This window comes from Lycorma delicatula, chromosome 1 (genome assembly GCF_047948215.1).
Source record: "Lycorma delicatula isolate Av1 chromosome 1, ASM4794821v1, whole genome shotgun sequence".
NCBI classification, from domain to species: domain Eukaryota; kingdom Metazoa; phylum Arthropoda; class Insecta; order Hemiptera; family Fulgoridae; genus Lycorma; species Lycorma delicatula.
The window spans coordinates 275,176,915-275,199,471 of record NC_134455.1 but is presented as its reverse complement, the minus strand read 5'-3'; the positions used below and the strand labels follow the sequence as shown (position 1 = coordinate 275,199,471).

General features: G+C 31.6%; 1 protein-coding gene across 2 annotated transcripts in view; it reads left to right on the top strand.

Moving 5' to 3' along the window:
• Nipped-A (Transcription-associated protein Nipped-A) overlaps window positions 1-22,557 on the top strand; it is a 375,844-nt gene that overhangs the window by 4,261 nt on the left and 349,026 nt on the right. The window contains exons 3-6 of one of the 2 annotated variants that reach the window (XM_075378311.1): window positions 4,856-5,052; window positions 5,740-5,850; window positions 9,542-9,730; window positions 12,175-12,378. In XM_075378311.1, the coding sequence (XP_075234426.1) occupies window positions 4,900-5,052; window positions 5,740-5,850; window positions 9,542-9,730; window positions 12,175-12,378 (657 nt within the window). In that variant the 5' untranslated portion in view covers window positions 4,856-4,899. The remainder of the gene's footprint in view (window positions 1-4,855; window positions 5,053-5,739; window positions 5,851-9,541; window positions 9,731-12,174; window positions 12,379-22,557) is intronic. The other variant, XM_075378320.1, reaches the window with a different exon arrangement.

The window sequence follows — 22,557 nt, the reverse complement described above, 5'->3', positions numbered from 1 at the left end:
ACCTTTTCTTCAGGTTTCTAAACCCCAATCTACACTTCATTATCACTAAATTAGAGTTGCTATCAATGTCTGCTCCAGGGTAAGTTTTGGAGTCAACGAGTTGATTTCTAAATCTCTGCTTAACCATGATATAATCTATCTGATACCTTGCAGTATCGCCCGGCTTTTTCCAACTGTATATTCTTCTATTATGATTTTTAAATTAGGTGTTGGCAATTACTAAGTTATACTTCGTGCAAATCTCTATAACTCTGTCCCCTCTTTCATTCCTTTTGCCCAGCCTGTATTCACCCATTATATTTCCTTCCTTGCCTTTTCCAATGCTTGCATTCCAATCTCCAACTATTATTAAATTTTCATCTCCTTTTATGCGTTTAATTGCTTCATCAATTTCTTCGTATACACACTTCCTCATCATCATCATCATCATGGGCCCTTGTAGGCATATAGACATTAACAATCGTTGTCGGTTTAGGTTTTGATTTTATCCTTATTGCAATGATTCTATCGCTATGCATTTTGAAATACTCTACTCTCTTTCCTATCGTCTTGTTCATTACGAAACTTACTCCTGCCTGCCCATTATTTGATGCTGAGTTAATTATTCTAAAATCATCTGACCAAAAGTCGTTTTTCTCTTCCCACTGAACCTCACTAATTCCTACTACATCTACATTTTTCTATCCATTTCCCTCTTTAAATTTTCTAACCTGCCAACCTTTTTTAAACTTCTATCATTCCACACTCCGACTCATAGAATGTTTTTTTTTTATTTTCTGGTGACCCCTTCCTTAGTAGTCCCAACCCGGAGATGCAAACGAGGAACTAGTTTACCTCCGGAATATTTTACTAAGGAATGCGCGTCCATCATTGCTATATGAAAATGCAGAGAGCTACATTTTATTGGAAAAAAAAGCAACTGTAGTTTTCCATTGCTTTCAGCTACGCAATACTCAGAGGACTGATTGATGTTGATATGGCCGTTTAAGTCGTCCTGACTTACGCCCTTAACAGCTACTGAAAGAGCTGCTGCCCTCTTTCAAGAATCATTCCTTAGTCTGGCTCTCAACAGATACCTCTCAGATATGGTTGCACCTTTGGTCCAGCTACTCTGTATCACTGAGCACTCAAGTCCCCTCACCAACGGCAAGGTCTCACGATTCATTGAGGGAAATATAAATAATAAATTTTTGAAAAAATTAAAATTAAACAATATTTTGGAAGAGACTAATTAATTATAAAATAGTCACTTCCACCATCTGTAAAAAGTTTTAACTAATTTGTAAGTACTGTTACAAATCAGTGCCATCTTACTTGCAGCAGCAAGAAATTTCTAGAATAATCTTGTCACTTTCATCTCATTTCACATGACAGGACTATTCCAAAAGCTATTTACCAAACATATGAGCGCATGCTTTTTTGGTTAGAGTCAATATAGTTGTTACTTTCACACAAGCGTGTAAGTATTATATTCAATTTTTTATGACAGGTTTGTTTTTTGAGTCGGTCACCTGACATCCACTTTATTATAATAAATAGATATTAGCAGGGGTGTAATGGGACTGAACGGCCTTCTAGCGCTTTTTTCTAAGCTTAAATGTGTTTCATTACTTTTCTAAATCTTGAAAAGATTATCTTTTTTTTTTAAAGCTGGAAAAATTATTTTTTACATTCTGTGCACATGCTACTTGAAAAAAATAATAGATACAAGTTCTTCCATTTCTATAGGTCTTGTATACAATATTTTGTAGGGTATTTCCTTTGTTTAGTTATGATATTGACCCCACAATCCTACTTTGTTTTGGAATAATGAACTGCAGTAACATTTTCAAAAAAATTATGTGGACAGTTATAAAAATCGGCAAAATATCAATGGGCAAGTTTGAAAGAATTAACAACTGAAAAATATTTTAGCACTGCTTTTATTATTAGTTTCGTGAGCCATTTCCTTTTCTTAATTTATGACATTAACCCCCCTAGGGTTCTATATTCTTGTGATAAAAAACTAATAATATTTTTGCAAAAATTATGTGGCTAGTCATAAAGTCGGTAAAAATTTCAAAGTATCAACTATAATATCAATTTCAATTTCATAGTATCAACTATAGAAAACATTTATAGAAGAATGTTTTTGCACGTTTTTTTATTTTTCACAAAGCTTCAGGTTCTATCAGTTGCTTTCGGTATATGTAATAGTTTATACTAACTGTTTAATCAGTAATAGTAACAATAACAGTAATACTAACTTTTAATCACATTTTGAAATATTTTTTATTAGTGACGTGCTTTATTATTGACATTTAAAAAATTGATAAATTTAATAAGAAAAAGTAAAAATTATTTGTAAATATTATTTTCAATTTAAATAAACAAATAAAAATGAGTGAAAAACAGAAGCAACATACTACAAAATTTTGATGTTAAAAAAGTTTGGCTAGATCCAATAGTGATAAATTATTGTGACGAACAATGTAATAAAGAAAATAACCAATCAGTAATTGGTAACTGAAAAGTTATATACAGAAACAGTTACAAAATTATCAATCATCCACTGACACATAGATGCGGGAGTGCAGATTATCTGAATGTAAAGAGGATCCTGTCTGCAAACTTTTATAAGAAATTTAAGTAGAAGTAAGTTTTTTTTTTAAATTAGCACTATGATTTTCTTGTTTAAATTGTTATTTACAAATATTGCAAAATGGTAATATTTAATATTTATGCAATCATTTCTTGTAGGAAAAAGTAAACCAAGAATTATGAAAGACTGTAAGTAGAAATGAAGTAACTTGATAGTTTTTTGGTTATTCAGTTTTATTGACAGAGACATTTGGTAAAAATAGTGCCTTTTTGGCCTATTCTGTATAATAAAAATTTTGAATTTGAATATTATAATATTTTATAAAGTAATGCCGATTTATATAATAATAATGTTGTATTTTTTTATAACCAACTACTCCATTTGTCATACTGATAAATAATACTAAAATAAAATGTTAAAATAAGTTCCCATATTTTGTTTAATGCCTAAAATAATTTCTCACAAAAAAGTCAAATAGGAAAATATTAAAAAAGTAAATGTTATATAATTTGCTTGGATATTATAACGTTTTTTTTCTATCTTTTATTCTAAATGTGGAATGAAGTACAGAAAGCAACAGATATGATTGAGGTTTTAAAAAAGAATGAATCATTTTCCCCGACATATCAGAAAGGCTTTTTTAAATAAATATTTTATTCTTCCTTTTGTTATTGTATATTATTGTACAGCACACCCCCTGCATCATGGACTACCCTTCTACCATGAAAGAAGTTCAGAAAGCTGCTCCCTCTTCCATTTTGAACTGAATACGTCCCTGTTACAAAGTAATATCATATATTTTAAAAAATTGGCTAAAACCTTATTCCATTTACAACACATCTCATTCCCAGTTCCCTTGTTTTTCTCCTTCCTTTCCTACTACAGGTAAAAGGCATGCTCAGAACTTATTAACAGTCCGTCCAAATGTTCTACTGGATGGATTGGGCTGAATTTTTTTTTATTCTGCACGAAATGGCCCACAGATATATAATGAGCATTGGTAGACTGACTTGAGTAGAATGCCCAGGCGGACTGGAAATAGATTTTCAGCCCCAAAAATATTCTCAAACATAAATCAGAGTTAAGATTTTTATTGATGATTTTTCAGATTTATTTTGTGAAATTGTTTTTTTTAATTTTTTTTTCTTAAAGCAATACACAGTTATTACCTTCAGTGTCAAAATTAATTATATGTCAACAAGTATCTGGTTACCAGTAGCATTGAACTAATACTAGCAATTTTGCATTGCGCCTCAAGGGGTATTTTTAGGTTATTTAAAAGCAGAAAAAAACAGGATCTTCAAATATAGCTTCTGCTGAAGGAAAGAAATGTTGATACTAATAATTTTTTACAAAAATTAAGTAGCTATTGATATAAATTATTGCTTTCAACTATAAGTCATAAAAAAATGAAAAGTATTAGAAAGAGTGAAAAGTAAATTTTAACGTATACTTTTCTCATAATAGCATCACACTGTTGCTAACAGAGAAATTTGAATCCATGAGTCGCATATCAGAGATATAAAAACATTCAACAGAACAGAGTAACTACCAAAATCAGCTCACTTGTCTATTAGTTTCTTATCTTGCTTTGTGGATCCCAAGGTGCTTAGTGATAATGGAATAGGCATTTCCATGACACATATCCACTTCTGAAGCAATTTTATCAACCTTAAACCGACATTCTAAACAGTAGTAGTAAATTATTTAGTATGTTTATTTTTTTTCATGTAAGATAATGCAGCATTCAACTCAGAACTTTATCAATAATGCATGATTATCCTGTAAAGAAAGCCATTTGGCTTTTTTCAAAGTGGAATACTCATTTTTCATCACTGAAATTCTTTTATGTGTATGCAAAATTGAAATACCCTAATATGCTACTATCTTTGTTTACATAAGTGATATTCCAGCAGGTATCAGTAAGGTAATGTCCTGCTTGTTGGAGAGTGCTTATAGAAAATTATCAGTGAATCACAATAGGAAGGATATTCCTTCCTGTAGAGAAAAATAGCTAGTGCCAAAATTATTGAACATGGTTTACATATCAGTGTTTTTTTCTATAGTGCTTTGTAGCTGATTGTTAAAAGAATTGATGAAAGTGGAGGTGAAACTCTTTGCAGTTCCAAGTTTGTGAAAACCAAAACTTCTAGCTGTAAGATTGCTTGATTTTATAGCTTATATTGAACCTTAATTTTTTTATTTACAATAATTGTGATTTTTCTTTATTTCAATAATGTGTTTATATTACTTATTAGTTTATTGATTTTTTAGGACTAGCATTTATTAAAAACAACTCATAGTAGAAAAGTGACACCATGACTCCTACTCCACCGGCAGGATCAATGGATCCTGCTCAATTTAACACTTACCGAACATATTTAAATTTACTTGCAGACACAAACTATTTATCTGGTACTAAGGAAGAAAATAAATTACAGGCTGCTCAGGAGATAAGTGACAATCTTGATGTAAGTTATTTTTGTTTTTATTAGTACATTTTTTCATGATTCTCTAAACGTTTTGTTTGTTTTAAGCATTTAACATTACATGATTATCAGTCAAGATGAATAATTATTGTTGTTGTATGTTGTTTTATTTAAAAAGAAATAAATGTAAAATTTATCATTGTGTGACACCAAGCTGGTGGGCCTGAAAACATTGAATTAGCATAGCTGTTTGGTTCAGAACTTGGTTTAATGCAATACATCTGTGATATTTTTTTGGATTAACTACACAAAATAATCATATTTATGAAATACACAATCAAATCTTAAATCATAATAGTTATTTAAAAATTTCTTCAAGATTTTTTCCATCGCATTCATTAGCGTTTCAGTGATCATAGGGCCATATTCTTATAGTTATTGCCCTTAAATTTTGCTAGTAATTTTTTCAAGATAAAGACATATTTTCACAATCTATTAAATATCTAGTTATTAATTAAAACACTTCTTTGAGATGATTTAAATTAAAGATGTGGCCTTGAGATTAATTTCCTTATTTATTCCAGATATATGATTTTTGCTTACCATACTTATTCTTTTTACTATCTAATCTTGTGTTTTTTTCTTCTTTCATTATAGTTTATCTTTTTATCTTATTCGTTTGTTAGAATTTTTTTTAGGTGATTACTTATTTAATATTTTTTTCTTTAGAGTATAGTAACTACACCTCAGTATCCCAGCTTTTTGGAACACATGGTTAAAGTGGTTCTTAAAGTACTAAAAGAAGGAACTCCATCATTTATCGCAGAACATACACCTCATGTGAGTATAAAAATAGTAACATTATTTTCTAAGATTACTAAGCTTACTTTATTTCAATGATACCCATATCTTTTTCTTTTATTCATCTTCTAAATACAAGGTTTATTAAAAAAAATAACTGAATATTTTTTTCTCTCATTGTTATAGAGATATTTTGAGATGTGTGGTTGACAGTATTAAACACTGTAGAAATTAAGTGTCCATCACCCAGCATCATTCTGACTGCATTGATTAGTTTTTTGGGTAGCATTCATTTGAAGTAGGTGTTGCTTGTTGATGCCTTCTTTGAGTTTTTTCAGTTAGTAACTTACACGAATGATTGGAGTGAAGTTTTTTTTTTGTTAAACTTGGGAAATGTTTTACTGAAACTCACAAAATGATTCAAGAGACTTATGAGAAAGCCTCTGAACCATACACAATGGTGCAAGCAGTTCAGATATTTTAAAAATGGTTGAGAATTTGCTAAACATGATCATCCAGGTCATGGATGCTAATGGACATGTCCCACACTTCCCAAGTGTACAGTTTGGTAAGGCCAAATCAACATTCACAGTTCAGTAGATAGCAGAAGAGAATGGGATTTCAGTTGGTTCATGTCATAAAATCCTAACCAAAAAATTAAAAATGTATCTGTCACTGACAAGTTCATTCTGAAAAAGTTGAACAGGAGTAAAAAGGTAATCGGCTAGTGATCTTTCAGAAACTTTTGAATCGTTCAATTGATGAAACTTTCTTGACAGCATTAATAGCCAGTGATGAGACATTGCCGTGTGGAAGTGAGTTGAAACAAACTCTTATTCATTGCAGTGGAAAAATTAATAGATCAGTTGAGTTATTAAGTGAGTTATTAAAATTAATGGAAGTGAATCAAGAAAGATATACAAGTCATTCTGACACAAAATTTGACAGTCTTTTTTACCTCAAAGGCATTCATTGTTCATTATGAGTTTTTACCTGCAGAGCAGACATTCAACCTCTACCACTATCTAGAAGTCATCAGATATCTTGTAAAAATAAGAAAAAGAACACCAGAACTGTGACAGAGGACTCATGGTTGCTTCACCATGAAAATATCAGCCGACATATCACTTAATTCACATAGTATGTTAATTTGTATTAAAATATATTTTATCAATAAAATCCCAGTACAGTACAGTTAAGAATAGCTCTTGTCATTTTTCAACTATCCCACTATCTGAGAAAATAGAATTTGTAAAGATGAGTCACAGACCTTTCTCTTCTCATATTCAAAAAATGACAACCATCAAACACAGTAACAGAAAAATCTTAAAAAAATACCTATAGTCGACTTTCGCAGGATTGCGCATCAACAGTTGGTACAAAATTCTGTAATTACTTCAATAAATAACAAAAAAAAATTATTGTTAAATTTTTTTAAAAAATGTTGTAATTTTGTTTTTTGAATTTAATTAGCACAGTGGTCAATATGTTGATGAATTATTTAAATTTTGAAAAAGTTATGTATATATATTGTTTTGAACGATATCGCCTGAAGACCGTTAACACGTTGTGGTAGATTTTTGAGTGAGGTTGGACTGTATTTTTATGGGTGATGACTTGAAACAATGACTTGTTGCTTATTGAATTGTTCTTTAATTACTTGTCGTCTTGACATTTTGATAATATATAATTGAACTTGATATATAATTGAACTGGGTATACTGAAATGAAACGACTAGCACTAGATAGGGAATCTTGGAGAGCTGCATCAAACCAGTCAAATGACTGAAGACAAAAAAAAATAAAATAATTGAACTTAATAAAACATATGGTGCATGACTTGACATATAATTAAACTGAATAAAATATGATTTAATAACATATAAATATAAAACTAAAATAAGCGTTCATCCAAACATTGTCCATCCGGACTGAATGTGTAACACGACTGCTCTTTGCAGGTTTTGAACTTCAAATGAATAGAAGTCGCTACATCATAATGACCATTCCTCGCGGTATTATGACGTAGGACATCACGTCAGATCACCTGACCAAGCTTGTCATGGGGCCTCTAGCCCCCACTAGGTAGCAGCACCCGACGGCACAAGTGGAACAAAACATATATATATATATATGTATATTACTAATCTATGTTTGCTCAGTGTATAACATATGCACCAAAATAATGTGTTTGTAGCAAGTATTATTGCTGTCCAATAAACTTATAATTTTATACACCATGCATCAACTACGTGTCATGAGGACATGTGTTTTTTTTTATCAAAGTAAATCTGCTTAAAAAAAAAATATTGCTATAGTATTTCAGAGTAATCTCAGTTAGAAAATGCAAACATTTGAGCCTAACACTCTGAGGTTGACTGCTCTTAGTAATATGTAGATAAGCATTATTTTGCCGGTTTATGATTGGGTGCAGTACAATGAACAACATTAACAAAAATCACCAAAGTAGCAAATTGTATAAATAACGTGTATTTATAGTAGTTCATTAGAACTATTTATTTTATTTTAATAACTTGTCAGTGTAATATAAACTTGATTGAATTAATACTGTATTTACTCGCATAATTCACACACTCTTAACCATTTTTTTTTATCTAAAAGTAGGTGTGTGAATTTTGCAAGGAAATGATTTTCCATAAGTTTGTAATGAAACTGAAATGTGATAATCAGTGCAAGCGTGATATTTATTTAACTGAATATTTTATTTTTGAATATTTTTAAAACATTGTTTAAAAATTCAGGTGTATGAAATACACGAGAAAATATGTTATTTATTATTAGATACTGATTTTTTTATATTCTTTAAAGTATATGTGCTTTTAATCATTTTTGTCAATTATGTGCTTTATACGGCAATTTAGTATATTATTAAATAAACCTTCAAGAATTGGGTAAAAAATTGACTATTTGTTATATGAGGAACATTAAGAAAATATCAAGAAAAAAGTTTTTGATTGTTTTAGTATTATGAATTATTTTAAGTGCAGTTGTATTGTAAATCTTTATAGTAAATTGTTTTCACTATGTGTAGTCTTCACTAAGTACAGTTGTGTTAATATATTCAGTAAAAGCTGATATTTATTGGTTTATCTAGTCAGTTTTTGGATTTGGCCTACTCTGGTAGGCTGTCAATAAAATTCAGGATTTGTATCCCAGAAGAATATGAATTCATTAGCAAAACCTAAAAGATTCTAAAGTTATTGAGATCATTGCAAATTTTTCTCTCATAATACAATTCAAGAATAATATAATTTTTTATATGAAGTGAGTATTTTACATTGCAGAAAACGTAAGCAAAGCTATTAAATCTGTTACAATGTAGATAATTTAGTATAATTTTAGATGAGCTTCAGTTCTTGTCACAAAATGTACTAAAATTATTATCATCTTATTAAATTAAAACTCATATGTTTGTACATAAGTAAATATTTTGTGAAGAAAAGGTATTTATTCAGCTTAGTAAATATTATTTTTTAATTACATGCTTTATTACTTTTTATTGATAACTAATTATACATCATGTTGTAACTTTTCTATTAATTGAATTTTCTGAATAATTAAAATCAGTTATGTACAGTGCTACAGATATAGCAGCTGATGATTTTTGAGTTATTTCTGTTTATTGGTTTGTGTTCATTAATTTATCAAACCAATGTTTTCTAATTTTCTATTGATTTAATGTATCAGTAGACTAATTGTCTTATTTCAGGCACTACGCAAGATGTTATTGGACATGTTGTACAGGTTACCTACTAATGAATATTTGAAACCTCATGTAGATTCCATACTTTCACTCTGTATGGTTTTGCTTCCAACTGAAAATGAGCAGAATGTATTAGTTTGTCTACATCTTATTATAGAATTGCATAAACATTATCGCCCTGCTTACAATCCTGAAGTAAGTTTAACTGAAAAATATTTTTTCCGAGTTCTAGTAATTTACTTGTTTTGTTAGGTTAATGTATTTCAACTGTTATCTTACTTTTATTTTCGTTAAAAAAAAAATCTGTATTAATGTACAAGGTGTGTTTTAAAACTAAGAGCCAGTATGCTAATAAAAAAAACAAATTTAAGAGAATACAAAATTTATTACCTCTTTTTTATTTCCATCCACCTATTTTATTTTTCTATGGTCACTGTCTTTTTTAAAAGTAATGGATTTTCTGATACCTAGGAGCAAGCTTTTTAACACTGTGTTCATAAAAATCTATCACGATTCTTGATGTATCGTAGAAGCATTACATTTTTTATGAGAAACATAATCACACTGAATTTTATTCCTGTTAGGATTGTTTATTGTCACAGTCATCATTAATTATTGCCAACAGTAAGGCAAACAATAACAGACTTCTGTCATATATAGGTATAGATTACATTAAGTGAATGGTTAAATGATTTAATAATATAATAATAATATTTAATAATAATAAATGATTTAAGTTAAATATAAATGACCTTTAAAAATTTTTTAGTCTAAATGTTACTAATTTATATGGTATTAGATGTACTTGAGCATTGTGTAATTGCATTTTTCATTTAAATAACTTTTTTTTTATAAAAAATTAATTTTTGTGGCCATTAATTTTTGAAAAGTAATGATTGCTAATATTAGGGTTCATGTTGGGGCAAAAATTCATAGAGGACCATACACTATACCATTCATTTTCAAACTTTTTCGCCCACTGCCCACATTGAGAATCAAACATTTTTTAGCACCCAAAATTTTTAAACTTACTATCTTAAAAATAACAATTGCAATTGCTGTTTTTAAGATGCGCTCTTAAAAACAGCAATTGAAATTATTGTTTTTAAACATGACATTCTATTTCTGAGTTGAAACTTGCATTTTAAATGAGTGCAACTAAAATTCATATTTAATCATATTTGGAAGTATTTTTATTAAAATAGCTTTCAATAAAATTACAATTGTATTTATATAGTTATATAACAACAAAAATGATAGCATATTCAGTTTAAAAATACAACAAAACAAAACTTTCAGCTGAAAAATTATACTTACATTAATGTGAAGGATGAATCTGATGTGCTTTAATGAGTTTGTTAATATCAGGCTCGAAATTACTTAAAAATAGCCGTAAGTCGTCCATAACTTGCAGCCAATTTCTCTTTTTGGTTAGCAATGTTGCTACAACACTAAATCCACGTTCAGACAAATACAATGATGGGAATGCTTTCAGAAATTGTTGAACAGTGACCATAATCCAGCGTACAGTTTGGGATTGGCTTTTTTACAGCCAAAATTCGTGGTAGCCATTCTTGAATTTTATTTTTATTTCTTCATTTGTTGTCAGTTCTATAAGTTCTTCTAACTGGGATGATCCTGCTGTTTTGACATTTGAAAAAGGGATCCAAAACCCATTCTGATATGTCCATATTTAAAATCTCCTGGAATCGTTCTTTGAAATCATCGTGGAGATTCTCCAAGTGTTGGCAGTAAACAAGCAAGTCATCATTGTTGATAGATACTGCTGATAAATTAGGGAAGTTATTAAATTCACATCTGCCTATATTTCTCTTGTGTAATAGCAGTTTGGCTACCAAAGCAGCAAAGACATTTTTTGTTTTAATCAAGTTCAAGTTGTCGTCTTGAAGCTGGAGATTAACATCATTAAACAACTTATATAGGTCTGTCTAATACGCAATATCATTTTTTGATGTAGTAAGGTTGTTCTACAACTCTGCGTCTTTGTTTTCCAGTACTCTATCACAGAATCAAACAGATTGTAAAGTCGAGTCAGACAAGTACCTTTTGATAGCCAGCGCACTTCTGTGTGAAGCAGCAAGCAGTTGAAATCTTCATCATTGGCAACAGAAAGCTGACTAAATAATTTATCATTTAGTGAGTTGCTTCTGATTTTATTAACTGCTCTGATAACATATTGCAGTAATGTATGCAGGTGTTCACTCAGGTTTCTTGCAACTAAATGTTGGTGATGAATGACGCAATGTACAGCAAGCATGTCTGGAACTTTATTTTTTAAGTATGCTATGAAGCCTTTGTGACACCCTGTCATAGCCAGAGCACCATCAGTAGTAATTGAGATAATATTCTTCAAAAGAATTTCCTTTTTGTCACAAAGTGTTTCCAGTGTATTAGATATAGTTTCTCCATTTGTATGTTTTTTTTTTTTTTAATGGATAAACTGTTATATATTAGTTATATTGTAATTATTTTATTAGATTCAGTTTTAGATGTTTTTCTTTATGAAATATTTGTAGATCCTAATATAGTCTACTTAGGTTCATTTCAACTTTTTTGTTGAGTAACTGCATTACAAATGTACACCATGGTAATTTTCTGTTTTATTTTTGTTATTCAAGATTCAGAATTTTTTACAATTTGTCAGAGCAATTTACAAGGGTCTTCCAGAACATATGAATAAGATATTTGAACCCAAAGCACCTATCCGAATTAACAGTTTAACTGAACTGGATTTTGACAATCTGCTTAATGAAATATACACTTCTACTTCAATACAAGTTGAACCAAAAGTACAGCCAGATGGTTCATCAGCTACTGAAGCGGTAATTTTATTATTTATATTATTTTATTCATTAATAGTATATGTGTGTTTTGTGAGTGCGCGTGCCCACGCATGCATTCACACATACACATGCACACGCACACACTTACACATGCACATACACTGTATGCACATCAACTAACATGTGTATTTGAAACAGATTTATGCACTTGCAGAAACATTGACTGTTTTGATGTTTATTTTAGCAATTGAGCAACTTAATACATGAATAATGAAAACGGGTTTATAATGTGTTTCAAAAAGTACTTAAGATTAAGAAGGTAGAAGTCATGCATAGGTAAATTTTATTTCTCCCTACACGTCATTTGGTAACACTGTACTCAGGGTTAGCAGCTTGTAACGAAATAACAGTATAAATTCAACTCTATTGTGTTAACATGACATTTTCCAAGGACGAATGTGTGTTTGTTATTGAGACTTTTTGCACATATAAATTGTACTAGATGTACTAGATGAAAGAACGTTTGACTTGTTCTCCTAGAGAATCTCAAAACGTTATCTTCACAGTCTGGGCTTTCACTATCTATAGCTTTCAGGACTACTAAAAAATTAAAATTGCATGCTTATCGCTTCAATGTTGTTCAAGAACTGGAAAGAAGTAGACCACAGAAACCATTTGCAGGTTCCAGCAGAATAACGCAACTGCTAATGAAACACTGCATATGTTACAGGAATTTTTTGGCCATCATTTAATATCAAAAGGATTGTGACCTTCAAGATTCCCAGATCTTACACTAGCAGATGTGTTGCTTTGGGGGGTATTTAAAAAGTGTAGTTTTTAAAAGCAATCCTCATACACTTGACAAACTGAAGGTTAATATTGAAAGTGAAATTTCAGATATTATGAAAAGTGGCTGCAAATGTTGTGAAATGTGTTTGAACCTCCATCGGGATCACAGGAAATCATTTTGAACATTTATTGTATAAGTATTTTGTTAACATTAATATTTTGGTGATAAATTCACATCATCCAAACAAAGGGGTTATCCTTTTTGAAACACCCATTATATTATAATAGGATTAATTTTTAATTTCTTAGAGTTTCCAATTATGTAAATAGATGTAAAAAATTTCATAGATACCTTTAACAAATTCATCTTGCAATTGTTTTCTTTGTGTTAAATGACTTTTTGCTGAAGTGTACTCCGATATGAAGAAAGAAGTTTTGACCCTTTGCAGTCAGTCTAGTTTTATCTTATGACTCCATCAAATCATTGACTAATTTTTTTTTCTTTTAAGCAGTGTAAATAGATATAATATGATTTATTTAATTGTTTCAGGTTTAATATCTTTAATGTTTGAGTTTATTAACTTTAATGTTTTTGAGAGTTGTGGTTTGTTATTGATTTTCAGGTGTGATGTTTTGTTTAATGTAAGTAAGAATCCAAGTGCTTTCCAAGTTTATTTGGGCTGATGTTTCAAAATTATCTAGTTTTTCTTACTTGATGCATATCTGACAATTTTTAACTGATTTTTTTAGGGTGTTAGGGTGTTTAATAATAAGCTTATTATTTAGTTTTGTTGTTGAGTAAGTGGATCTGCAAACTCGTCGGTTTAATTTAATTGTAAAATTGAATTAATGTAATAACTGATGAACAACTTCTTTTCTGTAATGTTTTTGTATTAGTTAAATGCTTTTCTTACTTGGGAATTGCCCTTGAACAGAAGAAGTATAGATGTAATGTAGTTTGCTTGTAAAATTATTATCTTTTTTTTTATTACTTGAATGATGTTTTATTTAGTAGTGATGCTTGATTTATTACTGTGTATTATGGTGTATATAGCATGCATATATGAATGAAGTACAAAATGATAATTGGCGTAGATCAGAGGTACATATTTATTTTAAGGAAAAAATAAGAAAGTGCAAGGAATACGTAATCTTTACTATGGATAGTATGTTGGTTTTCACTTGACTTTACTTATACTGTAAGCTGAAAGTTTATCAGCTGTGTATAATATTTATTTTCTACTCAAGATAAGTAAATGAAAAGGATATTTCATTTTTCCATAAGAGGAGATAAGAATTTATTAATAGCTTTTGTCAATTTTACGCAATAATAATTTTTAATAAACATAGAACAATCCTAGAGACTACAGTTAAAATTTACATTGGCTATTGCTTTATGTTGTTTTGTATTTATGACATTAAGAAATCTAAATTATTCTTAAACTTCACAGTACCTTTTGCTTTTATGCTAAGTATATTTAGTGCATATATATATATATATATACATATATTTTTTTTTCTTCTTTGGCCAGTATGGATAACCAAAATGGAAATTGTATACTCATGGTAATAAAGGAGACAATGCATCTATAAATGTTGCCAAATTGGAGACATTGTCGGTAAAACCAAAATCTATAAAAAATAATTTTTCAAGTTTGAAGATGACATTGTGAATATTACTAAAAAGGTGAATTCATTTAATAAAATTTTAAAGGACTTAGTATAGATTTAAAAATGTAGTATTTCTGATGAAGAAATGAAATTTCCAAAGTAAATGTAGAGAATGCTGAGCTAAAATATGAAGTTTATTCTTTAAAATCCCAAATGAATCACCACTTAACCTATGTCATTAGAATAACTAATATTCCGTATTTAGAAAGTGAAAATCAATAGCTTATTTAAAAGAAAATAGCTCTGGATGTTAAATTTTCTGCTAATCTCAGTTATAGAATTTTTCTCCCTAAATCATAAAAACAGATTGTCAATTCCTATTCTACAATTTGTAAAGCTGAATAATAAGAATCACATTATACAAAAATTAAAGGATACAAAGTATGCCCAGTCTACAAATGTTATATTGGACAGTGCTTATACCAATATATATTTCAGAAAACTGCTGCTCTTCATGCTAATCTGTTCTATAGGGCCAGAAAATTAAAAAAAATGGAGGATGTCATTAACTTAATATGATTTATGGACAACTTGTTTGTTAGAGCTGTAGTGCTCTCATTTTTTTTCTTTTCGTCTTTTATGACAGCAAAGGATCACTTTAGTCAGTTCATTATCAAAGTCCCTTAATAACGACTTGCAGTCCTTGCAGTACTTTTTCATATGTTCCAATCTCTGTGCCCGTTCTGGTATTGAAAATAGTCATATTGTGAGTTTTTTTTTGTGAGTGTAAAGCGAATGTTTTTGTCCTTGATTTTTTAATTTAATTTTATCTGGTCTGTGGTGTCTTCTAGTGTAAGGCCAATTTCCTTCAGATCTTCTCTTATTTCTCTGATATCTACATCCTTTCTTGGTGTTTTTCAAGTCAAAAATGTGTACCAGGTGTTTCAGAAACCTCAAATCTTGCATTCTTATGATGTGCCCAAAGGATCCTAGTCTCCTCTTACACATGGGCTCTAATTAGTATGGCTAACTCTTTGTACACAACTTTGTTGGGCACCATCCACCACTGCTCGTCTTTCTGGTACTTTTTGTTGATGCAGGTTCTTCCAATTCTTCTTTCAGTTTTCTGAAGCCTGTCAGTCTTTGATTGTTTGTTCAGGTGGAAAAGTGTTTCTGCTGCATATGTGGCTTCTGGTTTTATTACTGTGTTGTAGTGTCATATTTTTGCACTTATTGATAGTCATTTTTTATTGTAAGTGTACGAGGTTAATTTTTGAGCTTTAGCTAGTTTGTTTCTTCCTATTTGGATTGAGGTTTTTTTTGATTAGGTTGTGCGTTATTATTTCTCCGAAGTATCTAAATTGGGTTACTATTTTAATTTTTTTGCTGTTTATGTTTACTTTTAATTGTGTTTAAAAATTGTTTGTTTTTAATTGTGTTGGTTTTTGGATATAATTCTGTTTTTTTAATGATATTTTGAAGCCACTTTTATTTGCAGTGTTTTGAATTTCTAGTATCAGTGATTTACCTTTATCGATGCCATTCGCTAGCAGTGCCAAGTTTTTGGCAGAACCAAGACAGTTTGTTTTGATTTTTTGGCCTATTTTTACTTTTGGGGACAATTTGAGCCATTCCCTCATTACCATTTCTAGAGCAAAGTTGAATAATAGCGGTGAGAGCCCATCGCCTTGGTACAGTCCCGTTTTGATCTCAAAAACAGGTTCTGATAGCTTGCCTCTGAATTTTACTCTCAACTTAGTGTTTATGAGGATCAGTTTTATCATGTTTATTAATTTGTTATGTAATCTGAGGTGTCTTATAACCTTTAGTAGAGATTCTCTGTGGATGCAGTCATAAGCTTAGTTGAAATTTACAAATGTCTCTGTAAATTTACAAATTTACCTTGTCTCTGTTTCCTTTTCTGTTGTAATCCATTATTAGCTTGAGACTCATGAATCATGATCTGGTCTGGACAGCTCCTCCAGGATCTGAAACCTCCCTGGTATTCTCCTAGTTCTTTCTTGAGTTGTGAACTGATCCTGTTGGGGATCAATTTGGTTTGCTTGGCATTTTTCCCGCCACCACCCCTCCACCAGGTGAAGACCTGCTTTTTAAGTTTTAACAGTCCCCACCCTGCAAAAGGTCACCACCTCTGCAACAAACAAGCAAACATGCAGGGGGATGAACAGGGATCAGGCAACCTCTACGCACCCTCGTCCGCCTTCCTACCATGAACAATGACCTCCACCATAGCAGCTACGGCTTTCCACGCAGCCTCCGACTCAAGCATCTTGGTAACTATGCTTTCAGCCACCAACTCCCCAAACTCCTCGACTACTGAGCGCCGTACATCATACCAGCGCCCACACCAGAACACATGTTCCAGGGAGTCGACGACTGCATAATACCTACATAGGGGGAAAGCTCTTTTCCCAATTGTATGCAGGTGAGCGTCAATGCAACCGTGGCCACTCAGAAGCTGAGTGGGTTCATACGACAGGTTTCTAGACTTCCTCCCTATCCAGGTCTTGATGTCTGGGATGAGGGATCTTGTCCATCTACCTGTGTGCAATGCTTGCCACCTCTCTTGCCACTGCCCGATAAGCCAATCATGAGCGACACTTGGCAAAGCACCCTGTTGTCTCATCGCCCTCTCCACCATGAGACTCAGGGAAGGCACCCCGGTGATGACAAACACGGTCTCGTTGGAAACCATCTTATAGTCACATGCAATCCGCAAAGCCAGCACCGACTGCAAACCGTCCAGGAACTCCCTGACCCGCCCAGTACTAAGACCCCTAGCCCAAAGCGGTACCCTGTACAGGCAGATGAACCATGCCACCGAAGCAAGAAGTTAGTTTCCTTCTTCCGGTGGATGGGCCACCCCGATTCTGCATCAGCTTGGCTAGGGCATTAGCTGTTCTCCTAGCTTTGCTTACTGCTTCTCAGAAAGAAGCACCACCCCATTTGGTTGTCCTAAAGCATAAGACCGAATGTCTGTGCCACAAATGGCTACTCGAAACAGTTTAGCAATCAGTGTCCTAAATAACTCCTAGAGCTTTTCTAACAGCATGAGCTGACTAAACGTGTTGCCATACACCACCGGCTTACGTGTCCCAACTGTTCACTTGTCATATATTTACTAAAATGGGTAGCCGCACCCCATCAACTACTAAAAATATAAATGACATCCATAATAAAATTTATTTTGTCTAGACAGCAATTCGCTGCCACGTGTAGGTCACTGAATGCCAGCAAGTACCTGTCCACCATTTTATAGCGTTTGGAGACATATTAATTGGCTGGTGGTCAGCCATACTCAGGGTTAGCATCTCATGGTAGTGCGGTAAGAGTATTTTCCTTAAGTAAACTACAGATGCTGGTTGAACAAAGCAACCACATCTAGGAACTCCCACACGGTCTGACAATGCGGCTCTCGCCATATTGACTCGCCGCTTGTGAGTGGCCAATTTTCCCCTTGACCTCTAAGTTTCAGGGTTACCTGGTGTCTTTCCCCTTGAGAGCAGGGCAGTCAAATTAGGTGTTCATTTGACTGAATCTCCGCAGACACACAGCTCATCAGCTGCCAGGCGGAACTGAAACAGATATTGGTTCAAGTTAGCATGGTTGGTGAGCACCTGGGCACCTGTTGCTCTTAAAAACATGCTCAAGGCATACCATTCCCCCAAATTCTTTATAAACTTATAAATCCCAAGAACCATCCCTGTTGGGGATGGTTCTTAAAAGAATTTTGTATATTGTGTCTCGGAGTTAGATTCCCCTGTAATTGTTGGATCTTTTTTCCCTCCTTCTTTGTATAGCGGATGAATGAGGGCTGACATCCAGTGTTCTTTTAGTTCTTCTTTGATCCAAATGTTGACAAGCTTTTGATGAAGGGCAATTTTTACTGATCTTCCTGCATGCTTCCAGATCTACAAAAGTCTAATCTGCTAATCACACTGGTTTGTAATTCTTCATCTCACCCAGTACTTGGTAGACTTCTTTTATTGTAGGAGGTTTGATATTTTTTGGTGGTGGTGTTATTGGGGTGTTTGTGTTGAACTTTAGGAGTTCTGTTGGTTCTTTGCAATTTAGAAGTTTGTTGAAATATTTAGCTAGGATTTCCATGTTGTCTTTATTGTTATGAGCCAGTTTACCATTTTCATTCTTTATTAATAGGATTGGGGTTTGTATCTTTGGAGATGATTTATTAAGGTTTTGTAGTAGTCTCTCGACTGTTGTATTGAATTCTTCTTCTGTTGAGTGTGTCTTTGTTGTTTTGTCTTTTTATTCTCATTAGGGTGTGGTAGTTTCTTTAATTTTTTTTATATTTTTTATACATACACATATGTTATCAGGGATTTTTAAATTATAGAATTTGTTCTCTTTTCTGATTACTCTATGTTTGTTGATTTGGCCTGTGAAGATTATAAATAATTGTGAGAATATTAAAAATATTTACGTTAGTAGAAGTGCAATAAACATGAATATTCTTAGCACACTTATAGAATCTCCGTATTATAATTTTGAGTTTAATTAGGATATAAATATACTAATTAAAAAGTTTTAGAAAATCTAAATGATACATTTAAATAAAGTTTTTGTGATTACGCATAATAAAATCAATTTAAACATTTTTAAAAGCCATGGTTTGATACTGTTGTTATAACAAAAAGAAAAATTTACTATCCATATAAGTAAATGTGAAAAACTCAATTTAAAATAATTTTATGTTAAATTATATCTGCAAAAAAGTATAAAAATGCTACGAATAAATGAAGAAAGAATATTTTGAAAAAGTGTTAATAAAATCGAGATATATACAACATCCTACTGATTTTTAGGTTACTATAAAGAGATTTAGGTTGAAACCTAATGTTGAGAATATAATTTCAATTAAGCTTGAGAAGATTATGATAAATCCTTATAGTTAATGCAAATGTATTATTGTCCAGAGAATTTGTACTAGTATTCCAAAAATATTTAATAGGCCAATATATATCATACTGCAAAAATGGGTAGAGGAATAAAAATTATTGCCTGATATTCAGATGGTGTTCAATGATCCATAAAAGATGAAAAAATGTGTGATCATGGTATTGATGGCAAAATGCTTTCTATGATTATTAAACTGTGACTCAGACAATTTTTTTCTGAAAATTTCCATTTTGGAAGGAGTTTTCAGAGATATTTTGTGTCTTAATAATTTTCCTTGTCCAACTTACTGCAACAAATGATTTGGTTACTGATGAGTAGTTAGTTGGTTGGATGCTGAACATAAAAAATATGTTACTGGAATGTACTTATTTGTAATGAGTGTAATCAAAACTGTAGTTGTGTCTTTTCATAAAAGTAGGCTACCGATTGAATTAAGCAATTAACCTGGAACAGTCTGTTGCTTCAATAGTTAATAGCTATAAGACACATCTAGGGGCCCCATTATATTCAATGGGTTAATTTCATTAAGCCAGTAAGTACTTTTTAACATTATTACAAATTCTGTGGTTAGGAATGCACTAATCAGGCTAAGTCTGATAAATGGTAAAAAAAATCAAGCTTTTTTTCAGCCACATTAAAAAATGTTTTCTCACTATATTAGGGATATGGAACTCCTTGTATGCTGATACTGTAGGAAAGGTTCAGCTCTTATTTATCTCCAGTTAAGTTAAATCTAATGAAGTTAATTCTCCAACTGCCTTTCAACATACCAAGCTATCTTTTGCATTTGAAGAACATCAAAATTCATATGAAATTTTTTTTTAAGTGAATGACAAGTTTGTGGAAAAAATCATTGAACATCTGATTTTTCAATTCTATATTACGGTAATTATCCTTAATTATTTTCAACTCCTTAGGACCTATTGAAATCAAGTAAAATTGTGGCTGTAGACATCATTTAAATGGAGGAAGTTCCTAAAATTTAACAATTCAGTTTGCTTTGTGTAATAAAATTTTTGGAAAACAGTAAAAGACAACAGTAACAGTACAGAAGATTATTACTCAATTATGTCTTGTTTGAAAATATTCAGCCTGATCATAGCACTCCAAAATTTCTACTCAGTCTTTTTGTCAACCATGAAATGATCTGACAATATTGTTCACTTTCTTCTGATGTCCCGCCATTGTTGTTTTTACACGACTGCGCAAAAGAAGAATGTAATCTATTTAGGGTGTATGTATGTATGTATTTTGTTCCACTGTAGCAGCTCAACGGCTGAACCGACTTAGATATATGACCCCGCATTGGATTCCTTACATTACCAGAAGTGTCATAGGCTACATAAATAAATGTATATATGTAGTGGAGATTTGCCGGTTGAAGCACCAACTGTAATGATTTGAATTTGTGAACTGTGAGCTTCTATCACTATGTGAGCTGGCTTTGAACTGAATGATTCAAATCAATCGAATGAATAATATTACAGAAATAGTAGAATTAGATATACGTTAAATGAAATAAAATAAAATTGAAAAAATTAATAAAAATGGGCTTCCCATTGGAACTGCATGTGTGTCTAGAGTGGTGAGGTGATGTGAGCATCTCGTTCAAGACTAAACCAATCATCACCATCAAGTGGTAACAAACAGGGTGCCCCTGGGGTGTTGTTTTGAGAGGTGCAATGGGGCGCTCTTATATCTCTGTAAACAATCATCCAATTTACAAAATTCAAACAAGGTATTTGTTAGTAGGTTGAAGGCTAACTTTTGCATGCATCAGTTACACTCTCGATCTAACACATCATGGTTATTTGGAAATGTTGTATCTTCACAACCAATCTTCTTGTAGCAGCTCAATGGCTGAATTGATTTAAGTTTATGACTTTTAGTTGGAACCCTTACTTTACTGTGAGTGTCATAGGCTCTTTATGTATGTTTAAATAAATTTAAAAATTGGAGAAAATTCTTAATATTTAATTATTCTATATTAGTGATCACAATATATTAAAGAGCAATGTTTTTTTTTGATAGTTGTGTTTTTTGAGTTTTAGTATTTATCTCTTGTTTAAAAATTAGTCTATCAACCAATAAATATTTAAACTTTACAGTATGTAGGATAAAATAGTCAGTTTGTAGAAGATTAATGATGATTTTGAAAAAATGAATAAATTTATTTTTGTGTCTGCAGCAAATAGTTGAAATTCAGAAGCTTATGTTAACGCAGGCATCATGACCATTTAAATATTTCTGAATTTTGTTAACTGTTTATGGATTTTATATATATTTAATATATTTATATATATATATATATATATATATATAAATGAATATTTATTTGTTTGCCCCATATGCATTCCTATACCATTTATCCGATTGTGGTGAAACTTCAGTGGGTTGTGCGCACGCCTGCGAAGGTTTCTGAATTAGTTTGGACTCGCTAGGTGGTGCTGGGGTCAAGATATTTCCAAAAATTGTATTTATGGTTCGATTTATCTCATATTCAGTATGTGTATTACTTATGGAAAGAGATACATCTGCAAAAAATGGACCTGCTGGATGGCGCTGGGGATGAGGTATTTGGAAAAATTGCATTTATGGTCCAATTTGGCTCATATTCAGAACATATATTAGTTAGGTGAAAAGAAGAAAACTTTTGCAAAAACTATACCCGCTATCTGGTGCCGGTGTCATGGTATTTACAAAACAAACAAATATACAAACAGACTATCTTCTATATATATAAAAGGCAATGTTCATATGTGTGTCCGCTATATACTAAAAAATTACTGGACCAATTTACATGCGGGTTTTTGCAAAATGTTCTGTGTTGTCCGGAGAAGGTTTAAAGCTATTGAAATCCTTGATCTGACCAGTAGACAG